This window comes from Terrapene carolina, unplaced genomic scaffold (genome assembly GCF_002925995.2).
Source record: "Terrapene carolina triunguis isolate 2854851 unplaced genomic scaffold, T_m_triunguis-2.0 Scaffold131, whole genome shotgun sequence".
Taxonomy (NCBI): domain Eukaryota; kingdom Metazoa; phylum Chordata; order Testudines; family Emydidae; genus Terrapene; species Terrapene triunguis.
In genome coordinates this window covers 1,483,833-1,506,283 of record NW_020664482.1, presented here as the reverse complement: position 1 = coordinate 1,506,283, position 22,451 = coordinate 1,483,833, and the positions used below count along the sequence as shown (strand labels likewise).

The window sequence follows — 22,451 nt, the reverse complement described above, 5'->3', positions numbered from 1 at the left end:
TGTATTCTGTGCACTGCTTGGCCCCTCACATCTCTCCTTCCCCACAGCACTACACATCCCCCTGCAGCACAGGAGGCTCAGCGAGGGGTGCAGTGGGGATAGTCTCCGCGGAATGAGGACACCTCACGGAGATGAACACAGCCTGAAACAAGAGTCTGCAGATGTGGACACTGCTCCACTCAGTGTCAGTGCGTGTTCCCGTCCTCCCTCCCCAGGGCAGGACAGCCTGTGATATGCAACAAGCATGCCCATTCTGCACTGCTCACCCAGTGTCAGCACGCATGTGCTCAGCTGCACACCCAGATGGGCAGGGCTTTGCCAGATCCTCTACACGTGGGCTGGGGTGTGGAGATAGGCTCCTCCGAGAATGACAAGCCCCTCCATATCCCAGCTCAAGTAACAGAGGTTAAGGGGGGGGGGGGGGGGCCTCCCCCCCCTGGAGAGGAGGGGGCCCCCCCCCCCCAGATCATGGCACACATGTGGGAAGGGAACGTAGAGCTGACCGGTGCCTCTACCCCTATTTCCCCCAGCCCTCCGTCGCTCACCCTCATGTCTCCCTGCCCAGTGTCCCCCATTCCCCCAAACCCCTCTCTCACCACCCATCCCCTTATCCTTCTCCCTGCACTGCTCCCAGCCCCTCTCCAGACTTCCACCACTCATCAGCTCCACTCCAGCTAACATTGGCATGTGTCATATATTTTCTTTTTAAAAATCATTTCAGTGCCTTCGGAATAGTCTGCTGTCCTCAGACTCCCTTTCCCCAAACTAAGAGAGGCAGACTGGAGCAACACACCTCCCTTGTCGCCAGTCAGATGTCTGCTCTGGGTGGGATGTGAACTCCCAGTGTCTGTGTGGGACTCAGACTCAATGACCAGAACAGTCTCAGAGCTGCAGAACTGTGAATTTTAGCTGCCTTTCAAAACGCTTGGTCTTGCTCTCTCTCCGCACAGACACCGTGTAATCCAGGAGGTGCTTGAGCCCTAGAAATTCTTGCTAGTGTGCCTACGGAGGAGCAAACTCTTCCTCAAATAACGTTGTAATCTGATTTCCCCCAAAGGCTAGTGGGTGGCATGTGCTCTGCTGGGGAGACCCTGGTGTGGTGATCTCAGCCCTGGTTTGATCCCTAGCTGTATGCAAAAATGCATTTCCAAAGGTCAACTTTACAGAAATCTGGGTTTTCCCCGGGGGCTGGATCTCAGGCACCCCCTATTCAAACAGCCCCAAATTTGGACCTCTGACCAAACTCTGCACCTCCAAGAGGCATGCAAACTTTCAAGACAATCTGAGTAACTGTGCAGACTTCAGAGCACTTAGAAGAGTCAAGCTTTAAACAAAAAGCCTGTCTTGATCCTAACTGTAGCAGAGCGATACTAGATCAGACAGATAAAGGCTGGGAGAAAGGGAATATCTGGTTTTCACAGATAGGGAACTAAGGCACAGAAATATTAAACCACTTATGCAAGGTCACACAAAGGATCTGTAGCCAGTGCAGGAACTGAACCTGATCTCCTGAGTCCCACTCCAGTACGACAACCGCAAGCCTAGCTTTACTCCCCAAGCAAAAGTGTAGAGTCACCTGGCAGTGTTAAAGCCACCTCCATCATCTCTTAGGGCGCCAAAGAAGAGATCTGTCACACAGCTTAACAAAGCCCCGTCATTTCAGGCTGAGGAGCACATCAATCCACTTTCACTTTTCTGTCACCTCTTTTCTGTGCACCACAGTTGTTATTTTCATGAATTACGTTTTACTTTGGTTTTCTGCAGACACAAGGTTTCCTGTCTCGTTAGAATTCCTTCACTGGGTGCCAATCAGCCGAAGACAAGCTGCTCCCATTAAGGAGAGGGTCTGTGAGAGGATTTAATGAACAACCAAGACATAGTGGGGGCAACGTCTTTTTTTTAATTGGCCAGTGTATTAGAGCAGAGCTCCTTTTAGGATGAAATTCTGAACCTGCATCTGCTTTTCAGTCCTTGACTCAAATATTCTGCTATCTTTGGGCCAGATCTTAAGCTGGGATATGTCCGCATAGCCTCACTGTAGACAATGGAGCTATGCCCATCTACAGCAGCTGAGGAACAAGTCCTATATGTGCAGAATTCCCATGAAGGTCTCCATTAGCAGTCAGTATTACAGAATATTGGAGCCAAGAGACCAGCTGAGGCCACATTTTCAGCTGGTCCAAATTGATGAAGCTCTAATACTTTAATGGAGATGCACCGATTTATGTCAATTATGTGATAATTGGGCCTACAAATTTACTCTAATTGTGAGCTGAACTGTAAAAAGTATGTGAAAGTTCCTGAGATGTTACACTAACCGATAATAACAAATATTGATGGGAAAAGGCACAAAAGGGAGACAGACAGACTAAATTTGTCTTAACAAAAAGGCCTGTGTTAAGATCAGGCTTGATGAACAAGAAAATGTAGGTCTGGAAATCAGTGAACCAAAATTGGGGTGTTGGAAAGTAAGCCTAAGTGGTGGACAAAATAACAAGGGGATGGGCTATTCCACCCATCACCCCCTTGTGGGGTCTTTAAAGAAAGAGACTTTGAGGGGAAAATAGGGAATAACAGACAGAGGCTACTGGAGTGAGCTTCACCATCATGGCTGCCTCCGGCACTTCCTCCTGGGACCCCGGGCTTCATGTCAGCCTGATCCTGAGAAATGTCCTGACCAGACTGGGCCAGAGAGAGGGGCCAGGTGACATTGCTGCCTGTACCAGCTCGAGCTGAATCCCAAACACCACCTGGGATGAAATGGAGTCTTAACAACAACAGTTCCAGCCCATCTCAACTACCTTCTTCTCGTCTCCCCGCAGGACAGCTATCACCACCGAAGAGCCTGGGAGACAAGGAGTGGGGGTTCCTTGCCAGAGCTCTCTTCAGCTACAGGGTAAGGCAACGAGGGGAGGTGTGGAAAGGAAAGCCTCATTCAATGCTTTACATTTCAAAGGCTGTCACAGTATTTTCTGCTTTTCTGGATCTGTAATAAAAGGTTGAAAGGATCTGTAATGGTGGGTTTGCTGTGGTGCTAAGCAGGCTGAGGTCTCTGTATTCCAAACCCCAAACTTTGGTTAACACTGTTCAATGTTGGAAAGGGACTGGGTGACGCAAACATGTTGGGCCCATTTAGTCCATCTAAATTAACACAACAGCTCTGACCCGGCACGTGAAGCTGAGCAAAGACTTTTGGCCACAGTGAGGGTCAAACAGATACGTCATGTCCATAAACATTCTCATGACAGAAATAACAGTCCTGCGTTCCCCCAGATCTTTGCGGGGGTGTGTGTGTGTGTGTGAACGCCCTGTACGTGCTTTCATTAACATGCAGTCACTTCACTTTTTCAGTAATACTATTGTTGTGCCTGCCACAGAAGGAGCATTTCCAGGCAGGATTGTGCAGGAGATTTTCTGCTTTCGACAAGGTGAAATGTGCCTGTTTAGCCCTTGCTTTGATACTGACAGCTCGTATTCGTTAATAACTCTCTGGCTCCAAATCATGAGCCCCACCCAGGAACAGCCTACCTTGATTACAAAGGTTGGGTAAAGGCCCAGTAACACATTTAGATTTCCCATCTGTCATCCTGCCCATTAGCCACATTTTCCCCAGATTTTTCCTTGTAACATGTGTCCTCAGCTCTGTTTGCTAACTTAGGGCTCAAGTATACAAACAGATTCATGTTTGTGCAGCATCCCAGAGGGGTAACTAGGCTCTGCAGGGCACGGAGGGTCCATGGGAGCTGCTTCCATGATCCAGCCGTCCCTACCATAAAGAATTCCTTGCTGAGAAAGTTATCAAACACTAATAAAGACACCTCGTGGCATAAATTCAAATCAAATCCAAGTAACGTGAACTTACTCTAAAACCATGAGACACAAAAAGATGAAGGGCAAATATATCAAGTTCCACCAGCCTTCCTTTTACTTTTATGTGTAACCTGCTCTTGTGAGCTGGAAAACTTCCGAAAAAGAATACGATTGCCTTTAGCCCTTGGGGCCCCATTCTGCCAGTGTTCCCCAGATCGAGTAGGACCCTACTCCATGAGTAATCCCTCTGAGATCAATAGGGCTTTGATGTGCTACCTAGAGGCCCACAAGATGACTTCACTGGAACAACTTGCAGAGTAAAGTTCTACTCAGTGTGAGTAAGGATGGAAGGCTCAGGCCCTCAACAGGGGACTATGATAAAATACAGTGGAATGTTGCTTAAGGTGAGATAAGCATGTACTTTTACCGGTTCCTTTAGGTGTCATTTTTCATATTCCTATAAATAAATCTCAGTGATAAAAAAAGTGGAACACCGAGACAGTTAAATGTGGGTATGAAATCCTTTTTAAAGGTGAGTGCTTTATTGCATAGATGAACAGGATACCAATCTAACGCCTAAAGCATAGCATAGTATGTGAATCATGGAGACTAATCTTGTTTTAACACAGTCCATGTCATACCCCAGCCATTACTTGACTACACGCTCGACTGTGTTTTGTTTTTCTTTAGTTATTTGTTATGTTTTCAATCCACAGAAGCTTTGCTTGGCAAGGAATCATCTTGAAATGGTAAGAAACCATGATGTTCACAATTAATACTACATCAACAAGACACGTGGAGGTCTGCGGCTCATTAAGACATCATGTCAGGATGCCAAAGAGAAGTCACAGCTGCTACCTGCTATGCAGAACGTGTGCAGGAGGTGCCAATTACTTTGTTCTCATGCAGTGCAAGAGACCTCCGTTGTCCTTATGCCAGCCTGAAATGGTGTCGCGCGAACAGGCAGGTTGAGAGATTGCCAGCAAGGCAAGCTGTGTAACCAAGCTTCTTCCGAAACTGGAACGAGGGATGGATAACGAAGAGCAGCATTGAGTCTCAACTGGAACAGAGCAAATGGAGGACTTGTTGTTTTGTTGCTATTATTAATACGCTGGGTTAGTGACGCTAGAGAAACAGAAAAACTCATACCTACCAAGCAGCTAGATGTTCTTCCACAGCAAGAAGGCCTGCTGCCTAAGGTTCGCTACAGATCTTACAGCAGCGGGAGAAGTTAGAAAAGACCTGCTCTAACTTCCTCTGGGGGTGGGTAGCTGAGGATCAGGGAGCTGCAACTAGCCTCCTGTGGCTGCCACTACCCACTACCTAGTACATTTGAGTAGCTTTGACGTAGTGGAGAACAGGGCCTCCGGGAGAATTCCCACAAACCCACACTGCTGGGGGTCGTGCTCACTCTCACAAACAGCTCTGTTGACGCCAATAAATAAGGTAACAAACAAGAAACTCAAACTGCATTTCTGTTATCAGTCAGTGTGAGTCAGGACAAAGGACACGAAGGGCAGTGAGTGTGAAGTTGGATTTAAGGGTGTATCGGTCTAACACAAAATAACATTGCTGATGTGAAGGTCTGTATTACACTGAGTTCTGGGATCCTAACATTGGCTCAAATCCTGAAGTTCTCTTTCAATTTTGTCTCAGTCCTTACTGAGGGGAAAACTCCATTGACCTATGCAAGGACATGATCAGGCCCCAAATTTTGAGAATTGAAAAGCTCGATGTATTCTTGCAACAGTGTGTAAACCCACTTCAGGATTCCAATAGGCAATTTCTTTTTGACTAATATTACCTTGTTTGTGCTTTTCCCCACCTCACACAACAGGACAACATAACCTATTTAGAGCTTTTCTGCCTCCTGCTCCTGTTCTACATACAACTGCAAGTGAGATGCTTCTCTGTACGAAAATCAACTGGAAAAATGTGGCACGACTGTGGCCTACAGCCACTGAGTGAGAACAGGGAGCCGGCAGTCAGGGCACTTGGCTCCGTAGCCCTGCCACTGACTAGCTTTGTCATTGGGGGTGAGCAATTAGCCTCCTCATGCCTCTGTTTCTCCATCTGCGAAATGGGGACATTACCGACTTCCATACGATCTGGAGACAAAAGGTGCTTTGATAATACCAAATACTATTATCACAAAACAATTGTCATAAAGTCCATGCTCTGGTCTTCGACTCACTCAAAATTCTGACTGACCTTCCTGACATCTGCCTCAGCTATGTTTTATGGAGGTCGGCTGTTTTTTGATGACAGCAACAAAATTATTAAGGAAAGCAACAAAATGCCAACATGCTAGGAGCTCTTTCCCCTCTCTCCTAAACTCAGCCCCCAGAACAAGCTTCAGTAGGTAGACAGGCCCATGGCAACGTGTTCAAGGTGGCTGGGGGATGTGAATTCCAGAGTTGGCGCCCCCCCCCCCCCCCCCACCCCCCGCCCCCAAACCCCCGTGACTGTCCGCTCTGGTCTCGGCTGAGCTCAGCTGCTGCATGGGAGGAGAGGAAAGGTTCTGAGTCAGCCAGGACCCAACCAACACCTTGAGTGACACCCAGAAACGAAGGGGCAGCCAGTGCAGCTCTGGTAGCACCCACCCAGTATTCGCCAAGCACAAGCTAGATTGTAACTATGCACAGTGTGGAGGCAGAGGCCGTGCACAAGCTGCCCCACCCCAGGAGCAGCCGGGGTGACCCTGTGCATTAGAGACACCCCACTGAGTCACGTTTCCTCCCTGGGTTCCTCCTCCCTGGTAGGGTGGCGGGGCCAGGCCCCACCCATTTCCTGTCTTGCCTTGCCCACTCCCACCCCGGCTCCAGCAGGCAGCCTCACTCACTCCCGTGTGCTTGGGCCCAAGGTCTGGTTAGCCTGCTTAGTGTGGGCATGCAGCCCAAGTCACAGCTCTGCCTTCGGCAGACAGGCCGCCACCTTCAGGTGAACTCCCCTCCACACAGCCTGTAATGCACCAAATGAGGCAGCTTTGTTTCCTGCCACAAACAGGCTGCTCAGAGAAATCAAAGCTAAAGGTTTCTTAAAGGAGTCCATTTATTAAACAATCTAATTTCATCAGAGGGTATTCATGTGACTTCCTCTCTTTGGAGCACTGATGCAGGACTAGCACATACACAAACATGGGCTTCTAATACGTATTCTTGGTTCATTCGTGACTTGGAAAGTATATTTCCCATTGTTAGTAAACATTAACCTATTACGATTTCTGTAAGTTAAACTCTCACAATTCTTTTAGATGTAAGCAGGATCTGAATGAATTCTCCTCTGGCAACTAGCTGGGGGGGGAGGGAGGGAGAGACTTCAGGAGCAAAGTGTATTTACATGAACACACCTACTCTGCTTAGATATCCAGCAGATAGAGTGGTGTTGTTCAAAGTGATCAACTTTGGCTGGTGTTGGGTTACAAATCACTTTAGTATGGAACGATTTTAACCAAAATCCTTTTTACATTGGGTGTCTGGATAGTTAGTGCCCTATACCTACTGAAACTGAAAAGTTCTTTGTCCTTAAGTTGAACCTACTGAGTGTAAGGAAAATAAATTCAACAACAGAATATGTGTAAACTTTCCCCTGCTTTGCCCCCTGACCTTACTAATATAGTCCAGGCATTCAGGGAAGGGGCCTCTCAAAGCTAATGAAGAGACCGCAGAAGTATGTTATAATAAGACATGGTAATTGACAAGGGGCATCTTATAATCCAATTCTGTTCTGTAATTGAAAAGGAATATATGTTGTTGCCAATGTTTTCTGTGATTTATGAAATAATGACCCATTGAAAGATGTTTTTAACTCATTAGGAAGTGCTTATTAGAACAGGTGCTCTTAATAATAATGATTGATTTAGAAATCCTTTTAGCTTATCAGTCATGTAAACTAAGACACCATAAAGAAATTCCGTAAGGAATGCGGTAAAATAAGATACTGAAAACAGTACACATCTCGGAAAAGTAATTTTTCCCTCCAAAAAGAAACTGCTTTGTCTCACACCCTATCAAAGGCAAGAGATTTGGGGGGTTAGACTGGGAATGAAAACTGTCAGCATCCCACCACTTACAGGGGCCAGCTCTTCACCCTACATACAGAGTGGTGATGTATATTTTCTTTCTGTATAATGCGGTAGTAATCTTTGACTGATAATTTTTGATTAAATAATTCCATTTGAGCCTGTTATTTGACAATCTTGAATCATTATTATAAATTATAAATTCAAACATGCAACATCGTTATCTGTCATTTTCTGTAGATCCTTGGCCAGCACTTACAAAGTGGCCTCTACAGCATTGTAGACGTATGTCATATCTTCATTCCAGTGAAGGATAGCTCTCTGTAGAGGGGTACCTTGGAGGAGTTCAAGAACCAAGATACAGTATATATTTTTCTCGCAGCACACAGCTTAAAGCCACAAGCACGGCAGGGTGTAACGGGGGGGAAAGGGACTTCCAGTCACATTTGGAATCTTGCCCCAACTGCTGTTTATACGAGCAAGACAATATAGCAGAGCAGAGCAAACCATCCTACAATTCTTCTTGCCACAAATTCCTCTTTCCTACAAAACACTGAAACATTTTAGTATTTCTTCCCAAAACTAACCCCCCTCCACTTGGAATCAACTCCTGCCACTGGGGACTCACCTTGCCATTGTTTCCTCCTCATTGTACCAGGGGTTTTCTTTTACTGAAGTGGGTCCTCTCTTTGCAGTGGGCTGTTTTACTTTCAGATTCTTCTCTAATGTCCTTTTCCTTCCCCTTCTGCTTTCTCTGCACAGCAGTTTTATTGCCCCTTTTGTTTGTGTTGTGTCTGTTTATGGTGTTTACTGGCATACTGGTATGTATGATGCAGTGATGCTTGACCATCAAAAGCAGTGGTGTTCTCAGATAGCATTGCTTAGTATGATCACTAGCCAATCAGAACAAAAGATTTCTACTTCCCATTCATTACATTTACTCATGCAGCCCAGGTAAATGTGCAACCTCTTAAAAATCCCAATGGAAAAGAGGTGTTACCAAGTTAGTTACTCAATAAGACACAGTTGGAGTGTGAGCCACATTGCTTACCTATCGATATGGTCCAAACTGCAGCAATTTTCATAATAGCCTTGGTGCGGGAATTGAAGCGGCTGTGCTCAATGGGATTGCGTATTGCTACATACCGATCAAGAGAGATGGCACAGAGATGCATGATAGATGCAGTTGAAAAGAGCACATCTAGGGAAATCCATACGGGACACAATTGTTTAGGCAAAGGCCAAGCAGAATCTGAAACACAGAGAAGAGAAATGAAAGGAAAAGGAGAAGAAAATGATTTGAGAAGCTAGGTCATCATTTATAATCAAAGTGGTCTGGTATTTTAAGCCAATGACATACTTTTAAGGGGTGCATGAATGTGGATGACAGGGAAACCACCTCCAACATCTACATCTACTCAGTCCCTAGCTCAAGGTGTCCAGCAAATTCTCAGCATTTCCCAGGTATCTATTTTCTGTCACTTGCGTTATTGTTCACTAAACACAACAGAATCCTGACCACGCTGAACTGTTGAGTCGGGAATGCCTTTGGGTCCCAGCTTAATTCCATATTCCCCTGGTTTTTCATCTCACCCATGCTTTCATAAAACCAAGAGCTGCATATTGCAATATGCTATTCAATCTGCTTGAGACCAGAGAGTACCACTCCCAACTGGGACTTGTACCAATACATATTTGCTTCAAGCTTTCTCTTCAAAGGGTGTAAGGTACCTTTTCCATAAGCTGACTGGTACCGCTAGCTCTGAATTCAGCTTTAAATGTGCTTCCCAGCTTGGGCTGTTGCAGTATCTGAATAATACTTACCTGCCTCACAGCAGGGCATTTGCCAAGGCGTTTGAAGCTGTAAAGTGCTAAGTATTATGATTTACAAAAGTGAATATACTAGCAACCTGAATTGAGCAGATAGGTTCATCTGACTGCTGTTGGCACATGGCTAGTAGGGGTGTCTACAATTATTAATCAGTTCACTAAGTAGTGAAGTACAGCCTGAGAATAAAACTGCCCCAGAAGGATCCTCAGGGGGCATCACTATTTAAATTAAGGCTGGGAGAAAATTGATTTTTGTATGATACTCTGCATGCATTAATGCTCAGAATGGATTGTAACAGATCAATGACACGTCCTGCCAACCTCTGTGCTTCCATCTCACCTATCAAAACAATTTAATCAATCGTGTCTACAGCAGCTGCAAACATGAGAGGTGCCCTAAGATTTGAATAATAAGGTATTCCGCCATCAACAGCAAGTTGTTCATTATTCAGAACACTGATATTTCAGGCAATTTTCACACCGGCCTGTTCTATATCTCAGCCAGGGAGGATTAAATATATCAGCTATAGAATCAACTCTTCAGTAAGAGCGATGCTACATCCTACCTACCCCCCGGCCTCCCATTAATGGAAAACCAGGAAGGTTGGTCAGAACCTCACTGAAACCTTTGTTAAATGGGTAACCAAGCAGGACAGAGCCCAGCGTTTCCTTACACTTAATGGAATCTGAAATGAATTGAACCAAATTAAATGATTTAAAACTGGCAAAGTGAAGATCAGGAACAACTAGCAAGAGAACGTGTCAGAGTGGAAAAATATACATTAGCCCCATCGTACAAGTGGGAGAACTGAGGGAGGGACTAGCTGAGTAGCTGGCCAAAGGCCATGCCGTGAGGCTCCAGTTCTCGGAGCTACTTAAGCACATATCTAATTTTCAGCATGTGTGTGTAGCCCCACTGAAGTAAATGAAATTTCTCATATGTTTAAGTTACAATCCTGAATTGGTGCTGAGCTGGGACAGAACTCATGAGACCTGACTCCAGGCCTACCCTCCTCCTTACTGGATACCAGCCCCGTTAACATAACGTTCCATGAACTTGTGGTATCATTCACTGGGAACTCACCCGTCTTTCTGGACACCACCGCTATCCTCGCTCAGCTCATTGGATGCCTGTTTCCCATCCCCAGGGAGACCCACAGCACTTTTGGTTCAGACACCACTCCATGAAACACACAGTAGGGGGTGCTCCGACAGCAGAAAGCGCACACATTTCTAGTGTTTGTCATTTGTCGTGTGTCCGCGTTTCCCTGGGGATCAGAGGCCTGTGTTCATTCTCACCCCCGGGAAGATCTTGGCTGCACACCAACATGTTGCCCTGCTGAGTTGGCCACCCTGAGTCCTGCTCGGTGGCATCCAGTCGTCTGGCTTCTTTTGGAACAAGCGGGAAGTGGTGGATAATTAGTTTAGAGGAGCGATTAAACACCTGCGGCTGGCCTGGGGCAGCTGACTCGGGCTGTGTAGCAGTAACATTGCTGTGTAGATGTTTAGGCTCAGGCTGGGACCCCGCAAGAGGGGAGGGTCCCAGAGCCTGGGCTCCAGCTGGAATGTCTACACGGCAATGTCCCCGCAGCCTGAGCCCCAGAGCCCAAGCCATGCTGTGGAACTTTTATTCCAGTGTAGACATACCTCGAGACCCTTCGGAGAGGAGGTGAGGTAAAAGCCCTTGCTGCTGGAACAGCTGTCGCTGAAGGTGTCTGTGTGATATAAAATCCAATGAAATGGAACATGATTACCTTATGACTAACCCAGTTTATAAGAGGCTTAAGCACCTTTACCATAGATCAAATGGTAAGTCTCCTGCGTTAACTCACGCCTGGGACGTCCCTGCGACCCACCTGAATTGAGGTCAAAGCTTTTGCAGAGTGCAGTTCAGATTTGCTGGAGCTTTAATGATCATATTCTGAATACCAATTAATGCCGGGAGGTGGCTTACACAATGCTGGAAAGAGAGACTCTGATCCCCTTCATGTGGTACAGTAGATCAATATAAGCCCCAAGCCCCTGCCAGCAGCTGCCGGCCCAGGCTAAAACATAGTCAGTCACAGTTAATGCCTTGCCAGTCTGTTTAGTGGGTGTTTCTAGGAGCTGCCTCTCTCATATGGACTTAAGTAAGAGACGAGTATAGGAACTGAAGAATTATTATTATTGCACGTATTACATTGTGCCTAGGAGCCCCAGTCTCGGACCAGGACTGCACTGTGCTAGGCGCTGTACACACACAAAGACAGTGCCTGCACCAAAGAGCTTTTGATCGAAGACAAGAGACAAGGGATTGATACAGACAGGCCAATGGGGAAGTGCCAGGAAATAATGAGACACTATTGATCAGCATGACAGGCAGTGGTGTCAGCACACCAGCAGCCTAATGAATGAAATCAGAAGATACAATGAAATCAGGAACTATTTGAACATGACAGCATGCTGAGGAGGATGAAGTGGGACTGGTGAATAGGTATCAGATGAATGGATCTTTGCACGAGTCTCTGCTCAGAAAGTAAGGGAATAATATTTGCATTCCAATTGGTTACCCCTCTCGCCCCGCCAGGCACAGTGCTGCACTGATCATCAGGAAATCTGGGCACACCCCAGACAGGGAAGCAGGCCTCCTTAGCGCCCCCAGTGTGCCTTAACAAAACACTCTCCTTCCTGCCCAATACAATTAATGACACGGTCGTCATGTGGGTGAATTCTGCCTGCTGAGGTTTAGTATATACAGTCAAGAGAGCTCCGGCAGCCGATTTTGCTGTATCATTTCATGATAAAAAGCTTTTTGTGCCTCTTTTCTTTTTTCGACCCCTGAGCGCCCACAATTGGTGCCTGTTCGGGTCAGCTCTGCCCCTGAGGCAGAACAAGCAATTGTACAGGAAGTAAAGTATTAGGGGCAGCAAAAGGTACAGCCGTTGTTTGCAGGCCTGGCTGCGGGCTGGCATTGCTAGTAGTCCTGGGGCAGCAGAAACCCAGCCCTGGGGCAGACACCACAGCACTTTGTTATGGGAAGCTGAGAAGAGGCTTTGCACAGAGCTGCTATCTGGATAAATCTGCAGGCTGGCATCAAGGCAAGGCCATCACCCAAGTCTTCCCGAAGACTAATCCTGTCCATCTTTATGAGTCCAGGGCCCCAGGATGTGCTTACGCTGCAGTGGCAATTATATGTCAGCAGAGACACTTCACTTTCTCAGGGTGTTCCTTAAGTTATTGTGTGATATTAAAAATGTCACTCTTATGACGTCTGGGGCTCGGTGGCTGCTTCTAACATTTGACTAGGCCTTCAGACAACAGGTCACAAGGTATGCCCAAGCCACACAAGCAATTAGTTTTCAGTAAGAACAGTCTGTGCATATGAAAAACACCTACCCAGAGTACGAAGCCAGTCATCTTGGTAAGAAAGAGCAATCGACTCCAGCTATCATTTCATATGAAATGTAATCAGAGGTACAAGGTAGCTGTGCCATGTGACTGGACAAGGATACAGACTAAGGAGAATAGCAACTTGTTTATTTTAAATGTATAATCTTATATTTCCTTTTCCCCAGAAATAATTTACTCACCGAAGTTAACAACTCCCTTGGTCTTTTTTCATTTCCGTTTGACTGGCAAGTCTCAAGAAATGGCCACGACACCGTTATTAGACGTGCAAATGGGTGGGTCAATAATAACTGGATCCCTTGCTCCAAACACCTCTACACTTCAGTGCATGGACAAGTGTGTTTCCAAAGCCAAACTTGCACCTTAATCTGAATTTTGCTCCGGAAGAACGGACAGAACCAACTCCCTGGATTCCGAACAGCCTGCACTTTGGCAGCACCGAACTTTCAGAAGTAGCTCAAAGTTCTATGGCTTGGGTTAATCGGTATCCTTCGGTTCACTGCAGCATCTCAGTCTCAGTTGTGATGTATTGACAGCTCAACCTCCCAGAGCAGTGTCTTCAGCATGAGTTCAACAGTCAGAATGGAGAAAATCCAACTCCATTTATAGGCATCCTTGTGATGACAACTAATAAAGCAAAAATGGGCAGTGAAATTGGCAGAAGGCCTGTGTGTTAGAGACAACATTCTGTGCCAGGAGAAGCCGTCAATCCGGCGTCTGGCACTCGAATTCTACAGCTGCCTCACTGGTGTGAGAGTGGGCACAGCGTGTGGGGCTGAATCATGAACTAGCAGCACCAGGTGCACAGAGGAGGGTTCTCCCTCCACGTTCCCAGATCACTTTAGTGAAAGCGAAACCAGCCTGACCTGCTGCACAAAGGGTCTGATTCAAAGCCGAGTGATGGCAGTGGGAGTCTGCCTGCTGACTTCAGTGGGCTGTGGGTCAGGCCCAACAGGACAGAACTTAAAAACAAGATTACACGGGGCTCTGTGCAACTCTTGTGTGTGCCAGTGGAGTCCCCCTTCCCCTTGCAGGAGGCTGTCATGGATCTAGCATGGGCGAGCAGAAAGGATGCCAGACTTGTTGCCTGGAGACCTGGCTTTCATTCCCAGCTCCATCTCTAGAGCTGTGTGAAAACTGGAATTTCTGTCACCTGGGCAATTCTGATATTTCATCATTTGTTTCTGCCCCGAATTGAAATACAAAGTCAAAGTATTGAAATTTTGTACAGAATAAAAGTTCCAAAAAATTCTGAATTTGGAAATGTCTAAACATTTTGTTCAAACTTGTTTTGACATTGGATTGCATCCGCCTAAGGTGACACAGTGTCTCGAGCCCCCAGCCTTCCCTGTTGGGTGGGCTCTTTGGCCAGACTATATCTCCCATGATGCACCATGTTCTTGGTAATTCCACAATGCACCAGTGTCGCTCAGCCAGAGTGAAGCCTGCAGTGCATCATAGGAGACGTAGCCCAGCCAGGGAATTTAGCCCCTAGGGGAGAATGGAGGCTTGGAGCACCTGAACTACAACTCCCAGGGGCACCACAGCTGCTGAGGCAGACACATATTAATATCGAGATCACCTTAAATGAAGTATTTCATTTCAATTTTTCTTACAGAGTATATGGACCAGAAACTACCTTTTCCATCAAAATAACATTTTGATGGATAATTCCAGACCAGTTCTATCTCCCATGGACTTGCTGACCCAGGACAATTTTCCTAACCTTTTTGCACCTCCATTTCTCCATCTGTACAAGTGGGCCAATTGCATTTAATCACCTTCATTAAGCACTTTGATATCAATGGTCGAAATGTAATATATAAATTATGTGCACTATCATCTTCATTGTGCTTTTCACCACTTCAGCAGCAGAACTACCAGTAACTGCAGCTGGAGGCAACTGAATTCATCCTAGGCATAGCAAATGGAGGGGTGCTAAATATTCGTAAGAACATAAGAACCAATGGTCCATCTAACTCACTGTCTCGTCTTCCAACAGTGGCCGGTGCCAGATGCTTCAGAAGGAGTGAACAGAACAGAGCCATTTATGAGTGATCCATCCCCTGTTGTCCAAGTCCAGTTTTTAGCAGTCAGAGGTTTAGGGACACCCAGCGCATAGGGTTGCATCCCTGACGATCTTGGCTAATAGCCATTGATGGATCTATCTTCCATGAATTTATCTAACTCTTTTTTGAACCCACTTATACTTTTAGCCTTCACAACATCCCCTGGCAACGAGTTCCACAGGTTGACTGTGCGTTGTGTAAAGAAGAACTTCCTTATGTTAGTTTTAAACCTGCAGTGTATTAATTTCATTGGGTGTCTCCTAGTTCTTGTGTTATGAGAAGGGGTAAATAACACTTCCTTATTCATTTTTTCCACACCAGTCATGATTTTATAGACCTCTATCATACCCTCTCCCACCTTGGTCATCTCTTTTCCAAACTGAAGACTCCCAGTCTTTTTAATCTCTCCTCATATGGAAGCTGTTCCATACCTCTCATCATTTTTGTTGCCCTTCTCTGTACTTTTTCCAATTCCAATACATCTTTTTTGAGATGGGGTGACCAGGTCTGCACGCAGTTTTCAAGGAGTGGTCACATCATGGATTTATAGAGGCAATATGATATTTTATCTCCTATTATCTATCCATTTCCTAACAGTTCCTAACATTCTGTTGGCTTTTTTGAATGCCGTTGCACATTGAGTGGATGTTTTCAGAGAACTCTCCACAATGACTCCAAGATCTCGTTCTTGACGAGTAACAGCTAATTCAGACATTCACTTTGTATGTATAGTTGGGATTATGTTTTCCAATGTGTATTACTTTGCATTTATCAACATTGAATTTCATCTGCCATTTTGTTGCCCAGTCACCCAGTTTTGTGAGATCTTTTGTAACTCTTTGCAGTCTGCTTTGGACTTACCTATCTTGAATACTCTTGTATCATCTGTAAACTTTGCAACCTCACTGTTTGCTCCCTTTTCCAGATCATTTATGAATATGTCGAACAGCACTGGTCCCAGTACAGAACCTTGGGGGACCTCACTGTTTACCGCTCTCCACTGTGTAAACTGACCATTTATTCCTATCCTTTGTTTCCTATCTTTTAACCAGTTACTGATCCATGAGACAATCTTCCCTCTTATCCCATGACTGCTTACTTTGCTTAAGAGCCTTTGGTGAGGGACCTTGTCAAAGGCTTTCTGAAAGTCCATCACCCTTGTCCACATGTTTGTTGACCCACTCAGAGAATTCTAGTAGATAGGTGAAGCATGATTTTCCTTTACAAATGTCATGTTGACTCTTCCCCAACAAATCATGTTCATGTGTGTCTCTGATAATTCTATTCTTTACTATAGTTGTTACTAATTTGCCTGGTACTGAAGTTAGGCTCACTGGCCTGTAATTGCCAGGATCGCCTCTGGAGCCTTTTAAAAAAATTGGTGCCACATTACCTATCTGCCAGTCATTTGGTATAGAGGCTGATTTAAGTGATAGGTTACAAACCACAGTTAATAGTTCTGCAATTTCATAGTTGAGTTCCTTCAGAACTCTTCGGTGAATACCATCTGGTAGTCATTCACAATGAAACACAGAATCTCTTCGATTTGTATGAGTTGCTGTTTCGAAAAAACACATTACACCAGAGTCTTCAAATGGAAAGAAACATGCAAAATTGAGGGAAATGACCCAAACTCTAAATCAAAAACCTGTGAGTTTTCCACCGTTTTTCTCTAGACAAGGAAGAGAAGGCCTATCATACAGAAGGGTAAATTGTATACCTAGCTCTACAAAAGGAGGTGTTCCCAAAGCAACGGAGCATGGGCAAAACACACTCTTTCAGCATGGGCACCTGAGAGGATTACTTGAGCCAGACTTCCTCCATCCGTACTTGCTAACGTTCTCTCTGGTGAGGACTGGAGAAAAAAGCTGCCTATTGCAAGACTGCTGTTAATCCTACTTCTTAGATCCACCAGCAAAGGGGACAGGCGGGCAGGGGCAATGTGTAAAGTGACTTCTTCTCCTATCTGGCATGTCACTTTGTCTATAATATCATCCAATAGCTTGGGCAATTTGAAAAGAAATGAAAATAGAGATTGCAGACCAAATTCATCCCTTGTGTGAGCAGGGTTTGGCTTCCATTGAGGTCTTACCATCATCTGAGTGTTACTTGCTTATGCCCGGGCTCAGTTTGGCTCACTGTGTTTAATTCGGAGGCGTGGCTACTGCACATGCACAGTTACTGCGGTTTTTAGAGCAATCTGCCAAGTACTGTATTTTTCTCCAAGCCTGCTCACTGTGACCATGCAGTGGGACACTCGAGCCAAATGCTGTATTAGACCCAGTGACAACATACGTGTTCACAAGATGGTAAAACAAAGAGTTTTGTACAATTAATCAATTTGGCCTCAGAAATTTTCTGTGGAAAACACATAGTAAGGTCCAGTGGCCACTTTGCTCCCAGCAGTAAAGAGGGATTTGGGAAGGCTCAGGTGTAGGAGTGGGTTTGTAACAAACACTGTGCTTAGATCAGAGCCAGGGAAGATAAAAAGCAGTTTTCAAAGCCCCACATGAAATGAGTTTATTTTTTTCCTTTTGGGCTCAGCTCCCCAGGTAACACAGGCCAGGAGTGAGGTGCTGCAGAATACACAGACCCAGAGATGTTTACTGGTCAGGTGCAACCCCATTTACTGTTTACTGTCTTGGCAAGAAGTGCAAATTTTTCCACATTTCTCTGTTTAAATTGCTTCCTGCTTTATATTCTTATTTTTTCATGTTCTGCTCCAACTACAAACAGGGCCTGAAGTTCCTTCCCAAAAAACTGGGGGAAATGAGCATGAATTCCAGCCTGGTTTACTGTATGCCATATATACATGGCGGTCCCAGTGGATGCTAATGATGGAGTGTGGCGTGTTTTAAGCACATCTTGATCATTCTCTGGAGTCTCGTTATCCAAATCAAACCAGAATATACACTACTCAGATAAAACCCACATATCCTGCCACTGATCCCAAGAGTTGGCTGGAAGAATACAGAAGAGGTTTTTCCCAGTTCCATGGGAAATGAGGCTATATATCCTTTTCAGTTTGTGATTACCAGCCTCTCTGATTCATTTACTTAATGAGAGGGCAATGCTACAATACTCAATTATAGCTTTCACTCGGTTTGCACACATGTTACTGGGGCAGCTTTTAGTCCAGTATGTCTTCATCCATGTGCAATTCCCAGGGGACACAAGCCTACGAAATTCTTTCCTAAACTGCCACTTTCAGACAGATTCTGCCATTTCTCGGATTCTTTAAAACATTCCAGGCTGAGAAGTCATGTAGTGTGGGGAAAAAAACCTGTGCTATCTCCCTTGTTAAAAGCACAGAAGATGTTTTATGCAGCAGTAATATATTGCAATTGAAGCATTTTCTATTAACCATACTTTCTGATATTCACTTTAAAGTTCCATAGCTGCCACAGACTATACAAAAATAGAAAGCAATTACATACAGTTTTAACATTACTGCTCTGCATTATTCTCTAGGGAACTTAAGGCTTTAATGAGTCTCATTCCTCTCTCTTATCTGAAGAGCAAAGTATTTGTAAGCCTGAAACACCACATCACTAGATGTAAAACTATGTATTTCTCTTTCACTAATTTACTTCCTTCTAACTTGCGTCCACAGATAACCAATTCAGAAATGTCCCTGTCATCTTGTGAGTCATATAAATGAGCATATGTAAAAGTCTTCATCGTAGTTGAGAGGTGCCAAATACCTTGTTTAATCATTGCAATTGTCAATGATTACCCTCTTCTTTTACAGAACAGAGTGCACTTGGGATCTTTTTACAGGGCGGACAAGTGTTCTGACTACAGGAGCAGCAGGACTCAAGGGCAGTGCTGCAAACTTTCATGATTTTATCATGAGTCTCATGGTTCTTTTCTTAAATACGAAGCTCCTGGAGTCATGTTATTAAACCAGAATCTCAGCTTTCATTTAAAAACCCCACAAGCTTCTAGCCCTCATGTTTTTGGGGAAAAACTTTAAAATGTGATGCCCTAAGGAGCAAAAAACAAGATGATGAATAAAAATTACCCCAAATGTATTATTTTTAAAAATCTCATGATGTTTTAGGGTCTGTTTTATGATTTTTGAATGCCTGGGGTTGGCAATATGGCAACAGCAATTCCACAAGTAAACCATGCTCCCCACATCCCTAAAGATGATAACATTGACAATCCTGATGTAGACTAGATTCGGTTCTGTATTTGGAAAGAAGCTGGATGATGTTTTCATGTATTACAGTGATAATGAAATACGTTCTACTTCATCAATAACTAGAGAGGATGCTAAATGGTCCTAAATTATTCCTAGGGTAGGAATAAACGTCAGTTTTCAGAATGGAGAGAGGTAAATAATGATGTTCCCCAGAGGTCTGTACTAGGCCCAGTCCTATTCAACATATTCATAAATGATCTGGAAAAAGGCGTAAACAGTGAGGTGGCAAATTTTGCAGATGATACAAAACTACTCAAGACAGCTAAGTCCCAGGCAGACTGCAAAGAGCTACAAAAGGATCTCTCAAAACTGGGTGGCTGGGCAACAAAATGGCAGATGAAATTCAAAGTAATGCACATTGGAAAACATAATCCCAACTATACATATAAAATGATGGGGTCTAAATTAGCGGTTACCACTCACGAAAGAGATCTTGGAGTCATTGTGGAGAGTTCTCTGACAACATCCACTCAATGTGCAGTGGCAGTCAAAAAAGCGAACAGAATGTTGGGAATCATTAAGAAAGGGATAGATAATAAAACAGCAAATATCATTTTGCCTCTATATAAATCCATGGTACGCCCACATCTTGAATACTGCATGCAGATGTGGTCGCCCCATCTCAAAAAAGATATATTGGAATTGGAAAAGGTTCAGAAAACGGCAACGAAAATGATTAGGGGTATGGAACAACTTCCATATGAGGAGAGATTAATAGGACTGGAACATTTCAGCTTCGAAAAGAGATGACTAAGGGGGGATATGATAGAGGTCTAAAAATCATAACTGGTGTGGAGAAAGCAAATAAGGAAATATTATTTACTCTTCATAACACAAGAACTCGGGGTCACCAAATGAAATTAAGAGGCAACAGGTTTAAAACAAACAAACAAAAGGAAGTATTTCTTCACACAGTGCAGTCAACCTGTGGAACTCTCTGCCAGAGGATGTTGTGAAGGTCAGGACTATAACAGGGTTCAAAAAAGAACTAGATAAATTCATGGAGGACAGTTCCATCAATGGCTATTAGTCAGGAGGGGCAGGGACGGTGTCCCTAGCCTCTGTTTGCCAGAAGCTGGGAATGGGCAATAGGGAATGGATCACTTGATTACCTATTCTATTCATTCTCTCTGAAGCACCTGGCATTGGCCACTGTCAGAAGACAGGATACTGGGCTAGAGGGACCTTTGGTCTGACCTAGTATGGCCATTCTTATGTTCTTAAACAGCAACTACTGAAGTTAATAAAAAACTTTTTTAAACCCTCACAATTGGATAACTTGCACCTAGGAGTATTAAAAGAATTGGCTAAGGAAATCTCTGAACCATTAATGTTATTTTTTAAATGAAGCTTGAAACAATGAATAAGTTCCAGGGGATTGGAGAAAGCCTCCCTTCATGTCAATATTTAAAAAGCATAAATGGGATGGCTATCAGCTGGCTAGACTGGCATCTTATCCATCCAGGCAAAATCCTGGAAAGGTTGATATGGGACACAATCAGTAAAGAATTAAGGGATGGTATCACAATTAATACCAATCACTATGGTTTTATGGAAAACAGGTATTGGCAGACAAACTGATACTGTTTTTGATGAGATCACAAGTTTGGTTGCTAAAGAAAATGGTGTTGACATAATATACTTAGACTTCTGTAAGGTATTTAGTCCCGGATGAGCACTGTACAAATCAATGTATCCCATATTAAATGGATTAAAAACTGGTTAACTAACCACAAAAAGTAATGGCAGTTATACAATAGCAATAGAGACCAAGCTGGATCCCTTGATGGACTCCTTTGATCAAGTTTTAACCTAGCCAAATGCAAGATCTGACATCTAGGAATATCGAATGTAGGTCACACTCATAGGATTGGGGACTGTATCCTAGAAAAGCGGTGATCTGAAAAGGACGTGGAGATCACACTAGCTAACCAACGGAGCAAGAGCTCCCAAGGTGATGCGGTAGCTAGGAGGGAAAATGTGATCACTGGATGCCAAAGCAGGGTAATATTGAGTAAGAGTAAGGAGGTGGTATTAAGTGAGACCATGACTGGATACTGCAACCAACTCTGGGCCTATGGGCCACATTTCAACAGGGATGTTCAGAGATCTGGCATGCCAGGTGGCCAGGGCAGAGGATGGAGCTAATGGGGTCCCCTGGGTATAAATTCAGGGGTTGGGGCCTGTAACAAGGTTGTGTGTTTAAGCAGTTGTAGTGAGTAAGCAAGAGCAGTTGTGTGTGACCCTGGCCAGGAAGCAGAGGGATGGTCATTTCCTGGGCCCAGGGTGGAGTGGATTTCTGCAGAAGCCTGTTTGTTGTATGTTTTTAATGCTGTTCAGAGAAACAGGACTTTGTGTATATTTCTATAAATAAACAGATTGCGTCAAAGATTACTGAGTCCATGTCATGGTCATGGGAGGAGAATTACATTCACAGCCCTAGACGTTATCTTTCCAGGGCAGAGTGATGCTTGGAAATCTTGCAGGACCGCTGCCTCGGGTATATCTGTTCTGTTGACTAAAGGTTTTTGCAAGTAGCAAGCTCGCGCAACATCACTCTGACAGAAGCTTATGGCTCCATCCTGAAGTGCGTAATTTTTAGTATGAATTTATTCTGTAGATTTGATTGTAATTGTGATGTTAGCGGTAGATTTAGTGATTTGCACTTTAGGCAACAGTCTTCCATTGCCTCATAACTCATGGGTTTGCAGAAGACTAATTTTTAAACACATTTCTATGTATGAAAAAGAATATTGAGAAACTGAAAATCTGTCAGTACACCTGGAAACACAGCACAATAAATGATCTTTTCAATCTTGCTACAATGGACAGGACTGCCTTCAGTATGGCCACATTTAATTCAGTGTAACCGCGTAGTCAGAGTCTATGGATTCATTTGTTATCCTTGAGTCACCAACGTCCTTTTTTGTTAAAGTGCCATTAAGAGGATTAGGTATACAAGGTTATGTATAATACCAACAACTGGCTGGTTAAGGCTTCTATTCGGCAAAGCACTTAAGCTCGTGATTAACTTTAAGCTTAAAATCAAGCCTGTGCTTAAGAGCATTGCTGGATTGGGGCCAGAGTGATCAGCACCTTCCATGAGTGAACCCTTAATTAGCAAGAG

General features: G+C 44.4%; 1 protein-coding gene across 1 annotated transcript in view; it reads right to left on the bottom strand.

Moving 5' to 3' along the window:
• HTR2C (5-hydroxytryptamine receptor 2C) overlaps nt 1-22,451 on the bottom strand; it is a 59,523-nt gene that overhangs the window by 7,624 nt on the left and 29,448 nt on the right. Inside the window, exon 2 of the mRNA XM_024215540.2 lies at nt 8,883-9,083. Coding sequence (XP_024071308.2) covers nt 8,883-9,083 — 201 coding nt within the window. The remainder of the gene's footprint in view (nt 1-8,882; nt 9,084-22,451) is intronic.